This window comes from Terrapene carolina, unplaced genomic scaffold (assembly GCF_002925995.2).
Source record: "Terrapene carolina triunguis isolate 2854851 unplaced genomic scaffold, T_m_triunguis-2.0 Scaffold130, whole genome shotgun sequence".
Classification (NCBI taxonomy): domain Eukaryota; kingdom Metazoa; phylum Chordata; order Testudines; family Emydidae; genus Terrapene; species Terrapene triunguis.
The window spans coordinates 3,369,543-3,385,299 of record NW_020664481.1 but is presented as its reverse complement, the minus strand read 5'-3'; the positions used below and the strand labels follow the sequence as shown (position 1 = coordinate 3,385,299).

General features: G+C 50.2%; 1 protein-coding gene across 1 annotated transcript; it reads left to right on the top strand.

Moving 5' to 3' along the window:
* Nucleotides 1-11,905, top strand: PDYN (prodynorphin). The gene is made up of 5 exons (XM_024200944.3): nt 1-73; nt 653-824; nt 1,255-1,324; nt 10,101-10,248; nt 11,110-11,905. Exons 4-5 carry the CDS (start codon nt 10,120-10,122, stop codon nt 11,767-11,769), a joined length of 789 nt encoding a protein of 262 aa, XP_024056712.2. The 5' UTR covers nt 1-73; nt 653-824; nt 1,255-1,324; nt 10,101-10,119; the 3' UTR covers nt 11,770-11,905.
* Nucleotides 11,906-15,757: the final 3,852 nt, after the last annotated feature.

The window sequence follows — 15,757 nt, the reverse complement described above, 5'->3', positions numbered from 1 at the left end:
GCGTCTCCTGCTCTCTGGTCCCTGCTGGTTTCTTTCATTTGAGACTTACTGGGAAGAAAGAGAGGGAAAGTTGGTGAGTAAATTTCTGGGAGTTTTTTCACACTTGTCTGAAAGAGGATGAGGTAAAGGGTGACCCCCAGGCACATTGATAAGCGCTATAACCTCTGCTCAGTCTGTTTTTGTGGCTACATTTGCTGCTTGGGATGAAACATGGCAATAAGGAGATCTACCGATAAGAAATGCCCCTTGTGTAGCTTCTTTCACCTAATGCTCTTACATGATGAATGACCCCTCTCAGATAAATTGAACCCCCATTTTACAGATGGGAAAACTGAGGCACAGAGGGTTTGGGTGACTTGCCTGCAGGCCCAGATTTTCCACAATGTACTTTAGTCCATGCCCAGTTTTCTCAAGCTTAACCCCCGATGCACGTGTGCAATTCAAGGCTTGTACACTCAAATCTTAGCTTGTGCACCTGCATGGAGGGTTGGCAGATGTTTAAAAATGCCCTGATGCCAGTCTGGGCCCTAGTGAATCAGAATCAGGGCGGGGAATAGAATGTGGGCACATTTCTGTCTCTCCCTTGTCCGGCTGCCTCCCACTCCCCTCTTCTATGTTAATAGTATTCCCATCTCTTTGTCTCTTTCCCAAGGTAATTATCAATAGCTCGATGTGCAGGGAAAGAGGAGGTGGAGTGTGTGGCAGGGGGAAAGTACAACTAACCCTTGGCTGTGAATAAAAACCTGCATTTCAATAGCAAGCGCAGGTGGAAGCTTTAGAACAAGTGAAGAGGATTGTTCCGTATACAGCGTCGGAAGGTCAAGGTAAGGGACCACTGGATATACAAAACAGGGAGGGAGGAGAGAATTGAAGCAACCGAAGAGAGCCCCTGTGGCTGCTGAATCCCTTTGCCTTCAGACACACTAGTCCCTGGCTGGCTCCTCTCCGGCTGGTGCTTTTTTGAGAAGAAGCAGCTGGAGAACATCGGTGTCTCGGCATAGTCGCCAGTAGAGGTAAATTCTGGGGAGGGCCTGTGAGGCCTCCTGGCCTTGTGACAGATGTCTCAGCAGCATGAGGGTGCCTGGGTGGTGGTAGAGGGGGGAGTGAGGGTGGGGACAGGGGGGTGGGCAGGCATCTGAATGCTAAAGGCCCAGGGTTTAATATTTGGAAATACACATCCACATCCAGTTAGTTGGGCCAGGCCTTTCCCCGGAGTCCATGTGACTGTGCATTCTCTCTTTGTCTTGTCTATAGCTCTGGGAGCTTGACTCCATCTCAAAGACGTTACCGAGCCGACGAAGGCTTTCTGACAGTTGGAAAACAGGTGAGGGCAGGTGGCAGCGTCACTGGTTTTGACTCTTTCCGGGTGATGTTTGACCTTAGTGCTGGTGGGAGATCAACAGGCCTGGAGGCTGAATTCCTTTATCGAGCCACAGAACAGGACCAAGCAGGGCAATAGCAGTGCCATCTCCATGTGCTGCCTCCTGCCGGGGTGGCCTCCCCTCTGCTCCCAAGGGGCCATGTCCGGGGGTGGGTAGGGATGGCAGTTTAGTTCCCAGGGTGTATTCAGTCCTGGGCCTCTTTGCCAGCTACTGTGTGTTCATTGTGAGTTTCATCTATTCCCTGGGAGCTGGACTGAGACCCACCAATCTCATCTCACACAGGCTGCCAGTTGGCCAGCAGGTGGGTGACTTTAAGGTGACTACCAGTCTGGGCTGCATTTGAATCAGCTACCAGAGGTGAGAAGCGCCTCGCTCCATTGCCAGCCTACGAGCGTAGTCTGTCCGTTTGTGTTGCAGCTGGAGACTTTCACCCTAAGTTCCAGGTTGCTTGGGAAGGGCTTGTCTCTGGGTCTGGCGCATCCTCTGGCTTATCGCGACACGGCCGGCAATCCCACAGCCCAGCAGTGTCACTAGGAGAGCCACTTGGCAGGGCAGGCGCTCAGCAGGCTGGAGTGGGTTAGACTTGGAGATTTGCAAATGTAAACGACATTCAGTAGCCTCTGTGTGTGCGCGTGTGTGTGTGTGTGTATGTGTGTTTACCCTCCTCCTTCATACTCTCTTTTGCACCACTCTTGCTTTGATAAGATGCCTCGTGCATGTTCCCAGGAGTTACTGTTTAAAGGGCCTGGGGACCATTGGGGGCCCGTCTCAGGGCGGTGGAGAGGAGTCTGTGACTGATTATTCACAGCTTCCGTCTCCCCCTATTGGCTCTGGAAAGCCTATGCTGAGCTGGGGCTCAGTGACAGGAGGAGGCTCCGTGTCAATAAAAAGAGGGGATCGAAAGAGTAGGGCTGTAATTCCAAAGGGGAACAAGCAGAGCTCGGCCGTCCTCGGTGCCGTCTGGGGGCTACAAAGCCAAAAGCCACAGCTGCAAAAAGGGAGCAGTTTCCTCCCCGCCCTTCACTGATGACCAGATTATCCTAAAGCTGAGGAAAGGAGGTGGACAGAATCTGCTGAGACTCTCAACTTTCCAAGGGAGCCTGCAGCTCCCAGAATCAACTTTCCACCCAAACTCTGCCCGGGGCGGGGAGCTCTCCAGGGACTGGGAGGAACACACAGGTAAGACACCAGCTGTGTGTGTGTCTGTGTGTCCGTCCGTCTGTACAGGTGTGTGTGTGATGCACTTCCCTGAATCCAACACTTTTTGGAGTTTTATTCTTTGCTTTCAGGTTTGCTTTTCCTTTCCTTGCATTTCAACTTCTAATAATGATGCACAGGCTGCAGCTCGGATAGCGATTCTGGCATTAAAAAGGGACTTGATTTGTTTAAAACCGCTGGTTGGTTTCTAGTGCCAAGTACCTCTTATCGATTGCTAAATTATTTAACGACATGCAGATGAGGCTCTTTGTCCCCAGATATTTTTTTCATCCCTATACCTGTCTGTCGCCTACCCAGTCTATCTGTGTAAATGTCTTTCCCATACTTCATTTCAGTTCAGATATCACATCTTTCTATCTTTCAAGAAGGGACAGAATTACTTATGCTGAAACAAATCAAATTTCAAAATAAACTAGAAAGTGCACATGGAGGTTAAGGACAACACCCATTTCCCTTTTTTATAAATTCCCTTAAAAAAAGACTAGTATTCTACAGCAGTAGCACCAAACTCTGAAGTAGCAGTAGTGGAAGTTGCAAAGTAATGGACCATTGCTGTAGAATTTTGCAGCATTTTTGTTTTAAGAGTTGGTGTTTTGTTCTTGTTTTATTTGGTAAAACAAAACATGCACAAAAGACATTTTTCAGGTCTTTTTTAAAGACAAAATGGATGCAAATGAGAGGGGAGGGGAAATGATGTTAGAAATGTTTATAAGGTCCTAAAAAGCATCCAGAATGATAGATCTTTTAGAGAGGGAAAACTGGTGTAACCGGGCTGAGGTAAGTGTACTCTGTCTGTGTTGTATAAAGTGCCAGGTATGTTAACATTATATGGCCAATAATAATTATTAATAAAAATAATTATCTTCATATCTTGCACACCTTTCATCTGAGGACCTTGCAGCCCTTCTTAAACACTAATTATGTTGCATCACACCGCTTATCAATCCAGTAGGTGAATATATAGAAAATCTGATTCTGAAATGACCACTTACAGGAACAGTCTTCACTTCCCATTTTTCATTCTGTTCGTTAGTTAAATACTCTGTACATTTGTTGCTTTATTTATAATCTGGCACACGATGTCCTCAGAAATGGCTGAAGGGATTTTGCATGAACTTAAAAAAAAAAATCCACTTTTAATCAGAGACCAAGCAGGGAAGAATTCAGCCCCAAAGGTGCATATTTAACTTAATTATAGGTGGCTGCAAGCAGGAGGTTAAATTGTATTACATCTATTATTAAAATTCCATTAATGCAAGGATCTATCTCTCCAGGATGTGTGTGTAACATGGTGTGTATTGGTGTGTGTGTGAGTATATACACACACATTATAGTACGTATATAAAATATGGTATATATCTATAACTCTGCTTTTCCTCCTCCTTTCTTTACCTCTTCCCTTCCTTGTGTTTCCTCCTTTGCTTTTATCCTTCATTGTTTCTCTCCCTCCTTTTCTTCTGTTCTATTTTTATCGGTCACTTCTCCGTTTCTGAGCAGAGCGCAGCTAAGCTCTGTGTGGAGTACTTCTTACAGTGCTGGGTGAGTTATGTTCATGGGGGAGGTCTCTGGCTGCCTGATGACTGGTGACTGTAGCCTGCAGTTTGCCCAGAGGAGTTACAGCTGTATGGGATGTCATGAAATCCCCTGTCCTCTGGCTGTGGAGGGTGTGAGGATTATGCTCGGCGCATTGTGCCAGATCCAATAGCTTAACTATCAGGCAAATGCTCTGATTTCATAGTCTGTTAATTGCTTCTGGAATTTGTCACATCAGGTTTGAAATGCCTGTGTGATAAATATTATCAGATGTGTAAGGTGGTGCCCGGCTTCTCCAGATGGCACAGAGGGCTCCTTTTCTGATCTCCTCTCTGAAATCCAATACCAGATAGCCAGGGCTTTAATTCACCGCTCTTGCATTTTACAAGGCATTTTAAATCATCTTGGTAGAGATCAATATATAGGAGCTGATGCCACGGAATGCCGTAGCTAAGGTAGGAACAAATCGGTGCCAGTTCCCTGGTGCCAGACATTTGTTTCGGTTTAGAGATCAATGATGTTTTCAGTGCTGGATCAGACAGAGAAAAGCTATTAATGCGGAAAACTCTGGATCGATAGTGAACAGGGCAAAGACGAGTCTCCAGGCTATATCTACACCTGGTTTAAGCAGGTGAAGCGCCAGTGAAGTCAAGAGGTATCTGGAAACACCAGCTGTGAATTTGGCCCTTCTGACTTGACTTAACCTGGTAAAGGGAGGAGGCAGGGTGAGCCCCATTAATCCAAGCAGAATGAAGAACGTCGGGCTGGTTTGACTAAATCGAGATTTGGATAAAGCAGGGCGACTCCTCACTGGAATGGCTGTATGTGTGGGGCCAGTCTGAGACCGGGGGGTGTTCAGATCAGAGGCTCAACCTCATGCCCCAGTGAGAGGCTGTGCCACAGCCCCGTTGAATGCAAACCTGATTGAAGGCCCCACACTGCTTGCAGAGTGCTGGGCTTCTAGGCAAGAAAAAAGCCAGTCATCCTGCTTCAGGCCCCGCTCTGCCGAGCACCACTTTCACAAGCCCCCAAGTATGTGTCTCCCTCCCCTCGTCCCCAGGCCTTGCCTTGGGCACGGGGATTTTCATGGCTAGAAAATAGGGCCCGTTGCTGTCTTCTTCCCATGTGCTGCTGGAAACCTTCCTCAGGCTTTCGCGTGCTGCCAAGCGTCCGGTCCCACTGGGCACCTGGATAGAAGCGGGGCACTGGGGAGCCTGGTGTTATTAATGGCCCTGGGGCGAGGAGCTGAACATGTTGCGGTTATTGACAAGTGGCATATTTGTCTTTTCTCCGTCCTTCCTTTTAACCGTTTCCATACCAGCCCCTCCTCTTTGGTGCTTCCCTCCCCTTTTCCTTCTTTGCTTTCCATGCAGCGCCGAGACCTTCAGCATTTCAGTCTTCCAGACCGAGAGCACTTCAAATTAAAAATCGGTTTGGTTTTCATGCTGGATTGAGCTTTCTCTTCCTGTTGTATTACAGCAGGGGTAGGCAACCTATGGCACGCATGCCAAAGGCGGCATGCGAGCTGATTTTCAGTGGCACTCACACTGCCCGGGTCCTGGCCACCGGCCCGGGGGGCTCTGCATTTTAATTTAATTTTAAATGAAGCTTCTTAAACATTTTAAAAACCTTATTTACTTCACATACAGCAATAGTTTAGTTCTATATTATAGACTTCTAGAAAGAGACCTTCTAAAAACGTTAACATGTATGACTGGCATGCGAAACCTTACATTAGAGTGAATAAATGAAGACTCGGCACAGCACTTCTGAAAGGTTGCCGACCCCTGTATTACAGTTTTGCACCGATATTGGCATTAGCTGAGTTTTCTCTGACCAGTTCTATTTGCATGACTAGCAGAGAGGCTAATAAAGTAACAGGGTATCTCATATTCCTGTTTCTAATGACACATCACGAGAGGTTAACAAGGAGGGAGAGTGACTTAGTGGTTTGAGTAGGAGGCTGGGGATAGGGACTCCTGGGTTCTGTTCTACTGATTTGCTATATGACCTTAAGCAAATCACTTGCACCTTCTGTGCCTTTTATTACCCACCTTTACAACTGTGATAACACCTATCACAGTCATGGTGTGAGGCTTCCTCGCTTTGAGATCCACAAATGAAAGGCACTACATTAGTGCAAAGTATTGTCATTATTCAGCCATTCATTTACTGAGCGTCTTGATAACAGCTTTGAGCCTGGTGAATTTGATGTTCTATTAATGCAGATAGTTCCGCATACGATAATGCAGATAACTCAAATTACATTAAAGCGTAGCCTGAATTAATAATCGGAATATTAACATATTTCTTCATTAGTGCCAATTATGGTACATTAACAGATACTGACTGAGAATGCAAGAGACTGCAGTACACGTCAGTAATCCCAAATGGACTGCTTCTGGGTTATGCCATTGTCCTGGAGGCAAAAGGGACCAAGAAGGTAACAGGACACTTATCACATGCTCACAATAAAGCAAGGGAACAATTGGTGGCTAATTTTCTGCTTAAGCATGTTTTGGAGACAACTAAACTTTTTACACACGTGGTACAACGGGCAAAATTTTCAAAAGTGCCTAAGTCCCATTGAAAGTCAATGGAACTTAGGCTCCTAATTCACATGGGTACTTCTGAAATTGTATTGAACATAAAGAAATAATGACCTAGGGATCCCAGGAATGAAGGTTCGGGAGTCGAGATGTTCCAGGTATCTTGGGCTTGTGTGACCTGCGGTGCTTCTAAGCTCTGAAAAAGCTGGCTTAGTCCAGGACGTTTAGGTGTCATGCAGTGGAGGGGCACGGGGACAGTGGCTGGCGCATGTAATCTCATGGCAAGTGTGAGGGTTGGCCTGCGTTGCGGGCAACATGGGCCAAATGGCATATTCCTGTGCCAGGCTGAGTTCTTGCACTGCCTCTGCTTCCCTGCTGGTTGGAAAATAAAAGCACCTCTGACTTTATTTTCTCCTTGTCGAGGGGTGTAGGGAGCAGGCACCTTCACTCCACAGGTCAACAACATTTTGCTTCATCCTCAACCACTCATTTCTCTATTAGCAGAGGAATCTTGGCGGGAACAAGGCATCACATCAAATCCCCTGCTTCTCTGGTGCAATGCCAGTGAACTCATGGGAAGGCAATGAGTCACTGCAAGACTCACTTTGGTCCAGTTTAGTTACCACTTACTCTGTCCCTAGTGGAACAGTGGGTGTAAGTGCTTTGAATGCATGTCCCTGGGAAAGGCTGAGTTTGGGTATTTGGGAGGCATGGGGTTTGTGGGTGTGTGTGGTACAGAAGACTAGGGTGGATTTTGGGAAGGAAGGTGTTTGGGGGGGTGCAGAATTTTGTGAGAGAGGAAAGTTGTGGTGAGGACAGGGTGTGCTAGCAGGCAGTTAGGGAATCTTTCTAGGATGTCTCTGGGGTGGAAACCTCCAACTAATATGTCTGCTGCTGTTAGCCAATGATATGTGTCATGGCCCAGCTGCACCATCTGCTCACTCATGAGTGTGACTCGATTGGACATAGATCCAAAAGAGAGAGGAGCGCTTCGTGTGGCCTCTCATTTGATGGACGAAGAATCCAAAATGTGACATGGAGGAAGGTTAGGTTCAGAGCCTAGTTTCCTGAACTCCACCCCCTCCCATCTCCTCCTCCTGAAGGCTCAAGGCCCGCAGGGGAGAAGACCAGAGTGTGAAGTGTTCATTGCAGCTGGGAACTGGGGAGGAGGGTGTTGGAAAGGTACTGCCATCCATCACTGGATAATGCAAAGACCTTGAATTCCTTCCCTCCCCCTGCTCTCCTTTGGTGAATAGCTGCTGTGGATTTCATTGCCTTTATTCTTCAAGGCCACGTGAGAGAAGCAGTGATTCACCCTCTCTAAGCCCCTCGGTAGCGCAGGGATAACAATACCGCAGAGAAATTCATGCTGCTGTTGATTAAGAAAGAATCTCTCTTTAAAATGATAAATAAAAGGCTTTAGAATAAATGTGTTTGAGTTGTTCTCACTCAGGCACCGGGAGGAACAGGTTACTGAACAGCATCTACAAGAGCAAGACCCACATCTTCCATAAGCTGATGAGACTAGAAAGGTCCTGCTGATGAGAGACATGCTATATGCAGGCATGTTTGAAACAGTCCCCAAGACATTAGGAACATTGAAAGACAGGTCAGAAATGTACACAGGCATGCTAGGACTTTCTTAAATACAGTAAAAGCTTTGGTATCCGGCATGTTGGGGGAATGGGGGGTGCTGGTTAATCAAATATTCCGGTTAACTAAGAGTTCTACTTACCAATGGAATACCAATTTTCAAAGAATTAGAATACAATAAAATTAATAAAGTATAAAATAGTAGACAGGTACTCACGAGTCCCGTAGTAGTACTGCACTGCCGAGTGGTTGGTTTCTTGAAGGTGTATACAGGTAAAGTTTTCTATACAGTAGGTTATCTGATGACACTATATATCGCTATGGGCAGCGCATGGCATACACCCAGATCACTAAAAATACACTTAACACTAAAACTAGACTGAACATAATTTAATCTTTCTTTGATGATTCAGAAGGCACTTCAGGATCTTGCAGTGCCGCAGCGTCATCATTATCAACCCCAGTTATCATTGTAGATGGAGAAGGTGTAGGAGATTGGGCTGAATCTGTAATGACCCTGACATACCCTGGAAGCTGCTTTTTTTAATAAATCTCTGATATCAGCTTGCGTCCATGTCTTCTGCCTCTTTTGCATAAAAGTAGAGTGCAGGATGTGCAATTGCATAACGTGCTGGGCAGTATACTCGTCCCGGTTACTAGATTGAAGATTTGTATTGGGAGATATCAGAAATGCCGGCTAATAGAGCTTTCCAGTTGATAAAGTGCCGGGTAACACAGCTTTTACTGTATATTGGAGGCAAAGAGCCAGATTCTCAGCTCGTGTAGATCGGAGTTCGCTCCATTGACTTCCATGAAGTTATGCTCGTTTATATGAGCTGAAGTTCTGGGCTAAGTTGTGTATTAGGCACATGTGCAAAAGTTACCAGCTGGGTGGAAGTGAAGGGTTTCCGAGACATCTAGGTGGAACACGTGTTTGTGTTTGCGTGTGTGTGTGTGCCTCTGTGTGTTTATGTCTGCACATGGGTGGCGGGGTGTGTTTATGCCTGTATGTTTCGCGCTGAAGTCGTATCTTGCAATTCTGTATCATCATTCATGCGGCCTCAGAGATCAGCTAATGCCCCCTTTCTGCCATTCAGAGCAAATCTCAATGGTGGTGCCGCTCACGCCCCTGCAACCTGTAAAGCCACTCAACAGCTGCTAGAGGAAATTCCTCAAGGCTACTGCTGATGCCCAGTGGCAGCCATTTCCTGTGCATGTCTGTGGGACTAATGTGAACGGGCTATGCTAAGCACAAGCTGCAGGGTCACAGCTAACCCCACCCTCCCACTGGCAGCCTGGGGGTGTTCTCTGGGACAGGCTGCATGGCAGTAAAGCCTCCCAGACTAGACACTGGACAGGGATTCAGGAGATCTGGGTTCAGATCCCAGCTCTGCTCCACACTGCCTTTGTGACCTCGGGCAAGTCACTTCATCTCATTGAGTGAGGAACTTCGGACCTGTGCCCCATGCTCCATTGCCTGTACGTAGGTACTGTTGGTTAAGGGCAAGTGTGACATCGGTGCATTGCCCTCTCTTGGGGGACTATCACCTGCCGTGGCAGGGGCATTTTGCTTTCTAACTCCTATTGGCCCAATAGTTTTTGCTCTGGAAGCTACGCTGTGATCTCTGACTCATGGGGGATGTGGGTGTGGCACTCCCGGGCCAAGTACTGAGTTTTCCCCACGGTGGGCTTGCCCATGTCCAAGTGCTGTGGGTGCCCCTGGCTATGGGAGGGTAGCACTGGGGACCCATTGCCTGGGGTTTACATCTGATGGTGAAAGATCATTGGTCTCTTGTGGTTTTTCTCTCTCCCCTCCTCGCCGCAGGAAGTGCCCACTGCGCAGAATGGAGTGGCAGGTTCTGGTGTTGGCTCTTTGCATGGGTTTGGCTCATTCGGCCTCTGCAGACTGTGCAGCCCAGTGCTCCATGTGTGCCGTGCAGACCCAGGATTTGGAGAAGCCCATCAGTCCCCTGGTAAGTGCTGGGTCCTATGCCAGGTGCAGTCTGGAGCAAACTCAGCTTTGGAGCTCAGATAAAACGAGCTCTGTATCCAAACTGGCCCCTGTTTTAGCCCATTTACCGGTCTGGTAACACTTGCTCTACAAAGACCCAGATTTTCCAGACTTGCGCATCTGTGTTTGCATGCCTGATTTGGGGATGCTGTTGCCATGGTTGTGTGCGTGCAACTGCAGTAATTGTGCACACTAATGTGCTTTTGTGCACACAGTACTGAAATCTAGCTGAACATGAGCATTTCTTCTTGCCTTGTATAGGGCAGTGGCAGGGCTGCTGAAGCGGTTGGTCCTGCTAGCTGGGGAAAGATTGGACTCTGCATGCTCTAGCAGAGACCAGAGAACAACAACATGGGCCCAGTTCTCCCCTGCCCTGCACTTTGTGCAGTCATTTACACTAGTGCAAAGTCTGTGTCAAAGCTACCAGTCTGATCTGACAGCATCTCACACCCACTGTGCACTGGTGTCTACGATGATCCCAAGTGCCGCACAACGTAGAATCAGGGCCGTGGGGCTGGGTCTCCTTTTGATCTCTGACGATCTTTCCCTCTCTGTATCCGGCCCTGGATGTTAGAGGTATGGAAGCATCTGCTTCCTACTGTGGGACCAGATTACTCAGCCGTCCACTGCAGCGGGGTGGGATGCAGGCTCTTACAAGGTAGGATGTTGTGGGATCACAAGGAGTAGAGCTAGAGCCCCTTCCAGGACTGGAAAGGGGAATCCCAAGACATCATTCCTCCCTCTTGAGGGGTACTGGAGAGAGCCCTGGCGCTTGGGGACTGCCGGCGGGTGTCATGGGTTTGCTCTCGTTGGTGTGTTGCAGATCTGTTCGCTGGAGTGTCAGGGCTCCTTGCTGTCCCGCGCGGAGTGGGAGAGGTGCCAGACTGCTCTGGCTCTCCTCACCCCGCTGATGGCAGTGGTGGAGGGCCAGGGCCTGTCCCCTCTGGAGGCTGAGGCGAAGGCAGAGCCAAAAGGGAGCCCCATCTCCGGCGAGCTCCCCAGCGGCCTGGTCAAACGCTACGGTGGCTTCATGAAGAAACTGGACAAGAACAAGATTTTCTCCCTCTTGCGTGAGAACGCCCACAGCAAAGGCGGCATGACTAAGAAGTACGGTGGCTTCTTCCGCAAGCCGGGGGAGAGGGCGGCCTCTGAGGTGGTGGAGGACTACCCAGAGCTGGAGGCCAGGGAGACAGGCGACCACGGGGAAGAACCTGAGGAAGGAAACCTCAAGGACGAGATGAAGCGCTACGGGGGCTTTCTCCGCAAGTACCCCAAGCGGAGCTCGGTGCTGGTGCCCGAGGGGGAGGGCCAGGAGCTGGAGGACCTGCACAAGCGCTACGGGGGCTTCATGCGCAGGATCCGCCCCAAGCTCAAATGGGACAATCAGAAGCGCTACGGGGGCTTCCTGCGGCGCCAGTTCAAGGTGACGACGCGGTCGGATGAGGACCCCAACGCCTACTCGGGGGAGGTCTTGGACCTATAGAACCCCCCCGACAGTCGGAATACTTCCAGTATGGACTGCATCGCTCCTCCCGCGCCACATCACCCTCCTGTGCTCAGCCAAGCATCCCAGGCATCACACACCGACCCAGACGCACCACCCCGCTGCTGCTTCCCTGAAGAGCCAGATGTTTCGAGCCAGGCAGGGATTGCAACTGGCAACGTTCCTCCTCCGTTTCTGTCTCTGTCAACTCTGGGACTTGGACCTGCTGCTGTTTCCAGCACCGAACCGATCAGCCCAGCTAGGGGTTTAGTTCAGCTGGATCGAAAGCAGGTTACTTTCATTAAGTCTCAGACGACTGACTATCGATCCTCCCTGTGATCCTTAGCGATGAGCCCGACTCACCCTCCAGTCGGAATAACCCCAAACGCTGGGGAAGTTCAGCTCTGGAGCCAAACTCGGTGGCTGGCCCCTTTGGTCCGTCACGGACCAAACTAGAGCTCCAGATCCAAAGGCCTCCCAGCTTTGGGGGAGTTTGGCTCCAGCTCCAAATCGGAACCGTCCAACTGTAGTTCTTTGCGGTGGAAACCCATTTTCAAAGGTCCCCGGCGCTGGCACCAGGTGCTGCCGGGCATTTCCCATTTAGATATTCGAATGGAAACAGAGGCATCTGCTACTTGCCTTCTAGTCTATCCATTCAGACGCCTCTGCTCAGAACAGCCAGTGTGTCCCAGAGGGACCTGTGTTTGTACGGGAGGGCATCTTGCCTGGAGAGCAAGGTGGGCTTGCCCTATAGAACCCTGACTTGCTTCATTATATTCCAGCTAAATCCCAGCTGTGACCCTTTCTAATACACACGAGAGAGGCACACTTCTAATGAAGCGATGCAATCACAATAGTGTCGCACTTCTGAAGGCACCCGAGTCAGCCTCTCGTTTGTCACCTGGGGATTTACGCACACAGTCATTAAGGGAGCCGAGTGAATGGAGGTATTGTGCTGCCAGATTTGCTGGCACAGTCCGATTGTTTGTGCCTTGGAGTGATTGTGTGCACAGAATTGCAGGTGCAAATAATTAGGAGCAGAGACTGACACTAGCTGTCCCCATTCTCTCTCTGCTCACAGGGGATCGCTCCCACACACAATGACAGAAATCAGTGAGGAACCATTTCTGAAAGTTTGGCTCATCAGGTAGTTCTCATTGCAACCATCAGTGTTCTCCCCCATCCCCCAGCTAGTACTGAATTGCAACAGGCCAACAAAAATACCCTGAGACAGAGGCAGGAACGGGCGGGGCTTGGCACATTGTTTCCTTTTCCAACCATGGGCAAAATTGGGAAATTAAACTAGAGGAAAGCTATGAAAAGGAATGTAGATGAAGTCTGGACTCTGCCTGAGACGCACTGTTTGGCTAAGCACAGGCCTCCATCAGCCCTCACCTGCTCCCTTGTGCTGTTCTGAAATGTACAGATTGTTTCGGAGTCTGGTTACTTTCCGTTATTACGTTTACAAGAAGAAATAAAGTTTGGTCTGTCTTGAGATGGGTCACGTTCACCCTCTTCCTTTTCTGTATGGTAAATAAAAAGATGTTAATGAGTCTGTGTCTGGTGATGCATCTGTCCGCAGCGTGGGGGCCGGCCAGGATGAGGGCTCATCACGGGGCTAACATAGGTCTTTGGGGAAGAAGCCCTGGAAATCAGGGATGCTCTAGGTGTACTTGGTCCTGCCTCAGCACAGGGGCTGGACTAGATGACCTCTCACTATGGCTCCTTTGGGAGAGCAGCCAGCACCTCACAGGAGTGAGCCCGAAACGTGCTTTATGTGCATGAAGCAAATGTGGGTGCTTTTAGATTCACTGCTGAGTACTCGGATTATTCAACTGGGGGAGGGGAGCAGCAGGTGCCAGGACAAGGACACAGAAAAGAAAACAATGAATGCCCAGTACCCCTGCTTCGGCTGGGCATGAAGCACTGGCGTACAGAGGGACGCAAAGCATAGAGACCCTGTGGAGTTATGACCCGCATCCAGGATAAGGGAGGAAAAAGCCCCTCTCCAGAGAGTTCTGCTACTCCCATCTGAAAATGTGTCCATGTTGGAAATATGATAATTCCAGCCTCTCACCCACACATCAGGGCAAGGGAAATATCAGCGGGTCCTCGTCCCCTTCACCGTCCGAATGGGTGGGTAGGTATCGGGCTGGGAGCTGGTAATTGTTCCTGACAGTTTTGCAGGTTTGATCTGTACAGCAGGGCCCACCCTCTGTGGATCCACCTCCGCCCAGTTGCACCCACCTCGGCCTACTCAGCCATTCCACTCCCTCTCTGTTGAGAACACACCTCTTCCTGGTGCTTTCTGTGCTCTGAAACAAGCCATGCCAAAAACTTTCCAGCTGCAGCTTCCAGACTCTGCCCAGCAGAGACAATCCCCCAGTCTCCTGCCTTTCTCCTTGGGAAGGAACGGAGCTGTTGTTACAACAAGCCGGAAATTTGCTGGAGATGTCAGGAGGGCAGGAGCCACGGTAGATGAAGGGAGACCATGTGGTGTACTGGGCAGGGCAAAGGTCTGGGAGGCAAGAGACCTGGTTTCAATTCCTGGCTCTGCCACTGTTTGAAATTCAGCCCTGTGCAGCCAGCCAGCACCCAACCTTAGGTACTGCACGCACCTTTCTAAAGTCCTTTCCCTGGGGCTGAATTTTACCTTTTGTGGCCCGGAGCAAAACACTTAACCCCCCGCCCTGTGTCTCCTGGGCCCCATGGACAACAGAGGGCTAAGGAGACTGAGCTGGGGATGAATTATAATTATTAATTATAATGAGCATGAGACAAGTTAAGGAAGGATTCTTCTATTTCCCCTAGCACTAGGCCGGTCCCAGTGTCAGGTGTCTGCTCCCAGCTGGTCCGCCATTCCCCTGGGGCCCGCGGGAGGGAGGCTCAGAGAGCTTGAGCCTGATTTTTTCGCCCGTTGGTGATTCCAGGGGAGTTAGTCCTCATTTACCCCAGCGAAGCGGGATCAGAGTCAGGCCCTGCTCCTGCTGAGGAATGGCCCTTCGCTGAGAAACCGCCTCCTCTCCTTGCTCTGAAAAACAACAGGGTAAAGCTGACAAACAGTTCCCATGGCAACAGCTGCCCATGGCCCATCAGCAGGTGTGACTCAGCGCTAGAAGTGGCTGCCGTGACCTTCAATGGAGCAGGAGCCATCGACCAACAGCTTCACTGCAAGAAGGGCTTTGGCGCAGGGGGGTCTCTGCGTGAGCGGCCCAGGACACCCCCTCTCAGCGGGACCGGCTGGCGGGGGTATGTGTAAATGCCCCAACCGCTCCCAGAGGCAGAGAATAGCTGCACCCTGGAGAACCTGCCTGGGCTGCCAATTGGGGAGGGGGTGGGGCTGTCCTGCAGCTGGCTCATTAGCAGGGGGAGGGGGCTATACAGAGAAGGCAGCAGGCACCCTACCCAGGGTGGGGCTAACAGAAAATTGGGGCCTGTTCAAGCATGCTGGGTCAGAAGCAGTCAGCTGGTCTCCTTAGCGCCCATGCCCAAGAGGAGCAAGCCTGGCGTGGCTGGACAAGACCCTGCCGTCTTCCCCGGCTCAGCAGCAGGGCTGTTCACAGGTACTTTGGGCCAGGGCTGAGGGAGGCTTGGAGGGCTGGGGCCTGGCTGGGTTTCTGTTTGGGCCGAAGGATCCAGGGCAGGCGCTGTGCATGCAGGCTGGCTGTGGCTTGGGAACCGGCATGAGGCTTAGAGGGGGTTGGCCTTTGCTGCGACTGACACCATTGTATCCGGTGCCCACGCGACCTTGGTTGGACGCAGTTTGAAGCAGGCGGCGCCTTCCTGCCGCTGGGGATGAACACTGTGTGCTGGCCCTGAGAGCTGTGGCTTTCCTGCCTCTCCTCATCCTCTGTAACTCCTTCGGCTGGGCAGCCCAGTTAGCCACCAAAGGGGGAGGCTGCCCACCGGTGCTAATGCTGCGGGAAGCTCCTCGGGGAGGGCGCCCTGAGATGCTGCCTGTCTCTGGAGATGGTTTGCATGGCAGCCC

Coding starts and splice junctions, on each gene's coding strand:
- PDYN (XM_024200944.3), top strand. CDS start 10,120: ATGGAGTGGCAGGTTCTGGTGTTGGCTCTTTGCATGGGTTTGGCTCAT. Junction 10,249..11,109: donor AGAAGCCCATCAGTCCCCTG/GTAAGTGCTGGG, acceptor GGTGTGTTGCAG/ATCTGTTCGCTGGAGTGTCA.